Raw genomic sequence first — 5,191 nt, forward strand, 5'->3', positions numbered from 1 at the left:
AGATCGTTTCCATAAAGTGATAACATAGCATAAGTTAAAGCTATAATCTATCAAGAAATAAAGCAATTTGTCACTGAAATATACCATGTTTTTCGTCTGATTGGCCACGTGGTGGGAAAGTTGTGTAGATTGTTGGTAGTAGACGTGGATGTGATTTAATGCTCAACATAAACCTCTGTGTTTGAGCCCCACGGTGTACACTAAATGTTTTATGTTTAAGGATTTGTTGCATAACAATATTCAGCAAAATGACACACGTGTGTCAAACTGATGGTCCTTTACAGCATCCAATGTGTGTGTGTGTGTGTGTGCGGGCACGTGTGACTTTTAATTTAGTTTAATCAGCTTAAGCAGGGTTTAAATGTACTTTATAACTGTTTTAAAAAAAATCTGACTCGATTAATTTATGATGTAAATCATCGTTAGTTGCTCTAATTTCAAGGAATGAGTTTAATCTTAAGGTTATTTAATGCTTGTGTGTGTGTGTGTGTGTGTGTGTGTACCAGGGCGGTGAATGGCTAACGGTGATCCTGATCTCTGTTATATCTGTGCTCACTGCCGTGGGAATCGTCATCATGGGTGAGTTGCAGGTTCTCCCTCCAACAGTGTTAATCTGAGAACCTTGGTTCATATTGTGCTGTGTGTGTTTTCAGCAGTGAGGAGATGGAGACACAAAAAACTGTGAGTTAATGGAGCCCCGCCCCTTAACCTTTGATCGATGCACCATCGATAAACAAATGTTAACGTCGAGTGTGTGTGTGTGTGTGTGTGTGTCAGTCCACAGCAGAACAACGCGAGTTCCACCCGCTTCAGTTTGTCGTTGTCGTCGCAGCAGCTCAGAGGATCAGCTGTGGACAATATTTATCAGATGGAATGTGACGAGTTTGATCTTTACTGTCCCTATGACCAAGCCCACTGAGCCCACAGGCCCCGCCCACTGAGCCTGTACAAAACTGTAATATAAACATAAGGACGACATATAACTACTGTATTTACACAATCAGAAAACTAACTGATTAAAAAACTGATTTTGCTTTTGTTTACTGGAACAAAAAAATGTGAATAAAGTGAAATTAGAAATTGTGTTTATATTTTATTCAGGGTAGGAGGAACACCTGAGTGGAAACAGGAGGAGAACTTACAGACTAAATACTAAACAATAAAACAAATGAACAACGACTACACTGGGATTTAAACCAAAGACCTTCTGTTAACAACAAACCATAACCTGAATGAAGTGTTTTACTGTCGCTTTAATGTGAAAACAAGGTTTTACACTCGTTGAGTTTGTTTTTATTTTTAAAAAAAGTAATAAATCTCAGGTTTTCTTTAAAAGTCTGGGTTTGTACAAAATAAAAGTCCATCAGACGTTGTGGTCCTCAGAGTGGTTTGGGCAGGTTGGTGACCTCCTCCAGGAGCTCCTGGTACGTGTCCTGGTAATCGTCGTGAGGTTTGATCAGAATGACACACGTCGGACGCTTCGAACCGGCCGACGAACCCAGATCCTGAAGAACAGAAGAAGGTTAACGTGTAACCAAGAACAAGAAAAACCCCCACGTGTGTAATTAATAATTAAATATGTATTTAAACTTTATAATCCTACAGAAAAAAACACAGAAAATACAAATAATACAATCTAATATTTTACAGAAACTAATCAATAACCAATTTTTTTCTCATTTATTTAAAACTAAAATGAAAATGTTACTAAATCACATTTTATTCTACTCTCATCTAAAGATTTGATGAAAATTAACTCATTACTGCCCCCTAGTGTCACAGGTTTAAAAGGACAGCGTTCTGCTAGAAAAATCACATCCTTTTCAAAATAAAAGCACCAGTTTCTCACCAGATTTTTTGCAGACAAACACCTTGTGACCCCCTGCAGCGTCGTTTGTGTGTTTTTATTTCAGTCATTTAGTTTCAAATATTTTAAGTGTTTAGTTGCATGTTTTGTATTCATCGTTGTTTGAGTTTAGCTCAGTTTGAGTCTGTCACGCCCCCTCCGTCTGCTCTAGTGGTGCTGGGAGGAAACCCTGCTGCCTCATGGGACGCTGGGGCGTCTCAGCGTAGCGTAGGTTTCCTCTCACATCGACTACTACTGTGTCTCAGCTGCCGGCAACGTTTATTTGGAATAGTGACTTATGATCATATATTATCTTACAGCTAAAACGTTATGAGTTCATATGTTAAAACAGGGATAAATCAATATTTAGCCTTGTTGTCACGAGTCAGTGCAGCATCAGAGGAACAGCTCAATAATTCTACTTTAGCACAAATTTTTATTAAGTTATGTTTGATATGCTTGATTTGAATATTTGTATTTTTTAGATAATTGGTTTAGTGTTTTGTTAATAAAAGTTAATTATACTGTATTTTTATAGTGTTTTATTTAGAACTATTTATTTATTTATTGTCTGCCATATTGTTAAAAATGTTCAAAAATAAACAGATTGATGTTCATTATTATTTTTTTTGGTTATTTTGTGTTTTTCCATTGATTAAAAAAAAAGGAAGGTATTGATAAAGTACCAGATCAATAATAGTAGTAGTATACAGTACCCATCCCTACTGGTGAAGAGGTAAAAACACACATTTGTTTGCTTTATTGTTTATTGCTTTATTGTTGTAATGCGTTGTAATGGGCTGCAGAGCCCCCCCCCCCCCATTAGCAGAGCCCCTCCCCCCGTTAGCAGAGCCCCCTCCCCCCAGCAGAGCCCCTCCCCCCGTTAGCAGAGCATGAAAGAAGCCCTTCAATCCCAACTGCACGTTTTACACTTTCAAAGCATCTTTTAACTGTTTAACGTGTTGTTGTCGTCACAGGTTTGATGTGTTTCTCACTCAGCGCTGAGAAGTTTTTAACTTTTAGAATCAGTTTATTATTTGTTTGAATATTTAATCTTGTTAATGTAATTTAGAAGAGAAACTAGAACAGTTTGCTGCTTAATGCACATCTGACATCACGTTATTTTCCTCTGTTAATTTATGTTCAGAGGTTGTTCATGGTTTCTTTTTGTGTTTAATACTATAATTATATTATTTATACTCAATAATCATGTTAATAAAATATATCTTCAGTCAGACCAACTTTTGTCAAAGTTATTTTCAAACAGTTCTTTTATAATATTTCATGAGATGTTTCACTATTTTTTTTACTTGTTCTACATCAGCTGTTTTTATTATTTGTTATATATTTTTTACTTGTCGTTCCACTTCACCTTTGTTCATTTCAATAAATGTTCCTTTTTTTAAATTGAGACGTGTACCATTTGTTATCATCATTGTGTAATTTTATGACGTAAATTGAAAGAACAAAAGTAGTATCAGCTCTTATCAAACACACTTATCTACAGTGAGTCAGAGTGACTTAACCACTTCCTGTTCTGTAGTGGAAAAACAAGTCCCCCTTCAAAATAAGAGCATACTCACCACTTTGGAGGGGATGTAGGCGTACGGCAGGTTTCTGTCCTCACACATGACGGGCAGGTGACAGTAGACGTCGATGGGCAGCGTGTCACCAGCCATCACCACAATCCTAAACAAAATCACACAAAGTCTCGTCTTTAAAAACCACAACCAGACGAACAAAAGCGTTTGAAACCCTCTAAAAAACTTTAAGTTGATATTTAACTGCCTTTACTTTTCTCTGCATCGAACACAAACCCATAGTGTGTGAATATTAGTGCAGACGAACCCTTTCTCTCCTTTGTTGATGAACTTCTGAACCTCTTTGACTCCTCGTCGGATGTTTTTCACTTTAGCAGCTGAAACCATAGAAGAAGAAGTTCCAGGGTGAGTGAAGTCTTTCTATTATACATCAGGGAGTAAAATAAGCTTTAGAATCTCAACTAAATAGTTACATTTTCATCAGATTTAAATCATTCCATTGTCAGAAGATATAAAACTGTATACATTAAATCTGTGCTTTTGAAGCAGGAATTCGTTTACTTTATTTTTAACAGACGACGTTCACGTCTCGTAACTTTATTCACAATTTAGTTTTTATTTCTGGGTCCAGCGTGTCGTTACATGTTTAGTTTATTTAAATGGACGTTGCTTTTCTCTCTTACACTGTTTCTATAAACAGAGACTAACTGGTGGTTTCCACTGGATACGTCTTCGCCGCGGCACCGATCTGGTTTTTTCCCGCTGTCCACCGTCCGGTAATCCCCACCGGTTGCGTTTTGAGTGCGTCACGGTGCTCTGTGGTTGGACGACTGTGACGTCACAAGACAGAGGAGTTCTCACGATATTTATATAATCACGTGAGAACACAGTTAAATGTGTTATAAACACAATAAACAGGTCAGTGTTCCTCACGAAGGAGAACAAGAAGGTTGGACTCTGGATTTGTTATAAACACATTTTTATCAACAACCAACAGAGAAGAGATAAAACTGTAAAACATGATATATATATAAATATATCAATGCAGTTACAGTATGAGAGGAAACAATATAGTGAATGTGATTCTGTTTTTACACATTATGACGTTTAGGTGATGTAGTTACTTTTTTTATTGGTTTTATTTTGAAAAGCAACCCGATATTTTATTGTGAAATACGTGCTTAACTTCCTGTTTAGCTTCATTTGCTCTGTACTGATTGATGTGTCGTGCTCCTGTGTTTATCTGCTGGAGGGCACCGGACTACCGCAGCTGTGACGGAGCAAACACGCAGCGGAAACGCAGCGAGTCGCTAAAAACAGATGTTTTTTTAAACGGACTTCGGTGCGTGTTAAAAATGTCCGTTTTTAACGAACTTCGTTTACATCCTTTAACTGCCTTCACAATCTTTTTAAAGAGTATTTCTGGGTCAACTGTATCATTAAATTGCCTAATTAATATTTTTAAATGGACTTTTCTCTCTAACACTGATTTACTCCGTGTTTTCCAGGCTCACACTCACCTTTCTTCACACACTTGTAGAGCTTCTTGCTGAGTTTTCTGGAGGCCAGTGGCTGAGCGATGGTGTTCAGGTTACAGATCAGATCCTGGTAGGACTTCTCAGGAACCGCTGGAACTTCCTCCGCGTCCACTTTCTCCTTCTTAACCTTCGTCATTTCTCACACACGAGGTGAAACTTCACCAAAATCAACCAAATCCTGTGTTTGTAGAGAAAGTCCTGCAGCAAAGCCTCCGCCCGGTGTTCACCACGTGTGTTTACAGTGTTTACACGTAGAACCACAGCGC

General features: G+C 37.8%; 2 protein-coding genes across 3 annotated transcripts in view; one reads left to right on the forward strand and one right to left on the reverse strand.

The window, feature by feature from the left end:
• LOC114475682 (hepatitis A virus cellular receptor 1 homolog) overlaps positions 1-1,376 on the forward strand; it is a 7,022-nt gene extending 5,646 nt beyond the window's left edge. Inside the window, exons 5-7 of one of the 2 annotated variants that reach the window (XM_028466703.1) lie at positions 507-579; positions 654-681; positions 778-1,376. In XM_028466703.1, the coding sequence (XP_028322504.1) occupies positions 507-579; positions 654-681; positions 778-919 (243 nt within the window). In that variant the 3' untranslated portion in view covers positions 920-1,376. The remainder of the gene's footprint in view (positions 1-506; positions 580-653; positions 682-777) is intronic. The other variant, XM_028466704.1, reaches the window with a different exon arrangement.
• Positions 1,234-5,191, reverse strand: nhp2 (NHP2 ribonucleoprotein homolog (yeast)). The gene is made up of 4 exons (XM_028466706.1): positions 4,908-5,191; positions 3,695-3,764; positions 3,430-3,535; positions 1,234-1,505 (listed from the first exon to the last, which is right to left on the reverse strand). Exons 1-4 carry the CDS (start codon positions 5,059-5,061, stop codon positions 1,380-1,382), a joined length of 456 nt encoding a protein of 151 aa, XP_028322507.1. The 5' UTR covers positions 5,062-5,191; the 3' UTR covers positions 1,234-1,379.

Source organism: Gouania willdenowi, chromosome 14, assembly GCF_900634775.1.
Source record: "Gouania willdenowi chromosome 14, fGouWil2.1, whole genome shotgun sequence".
NCBI classification, from domain to species: domain Eukaryota; kingdom Metazoa; phylum Chordata; class Actinopteri; order Blenniiformes; family Gobiesocidae; genus Gouania; species Gouania willdenowi.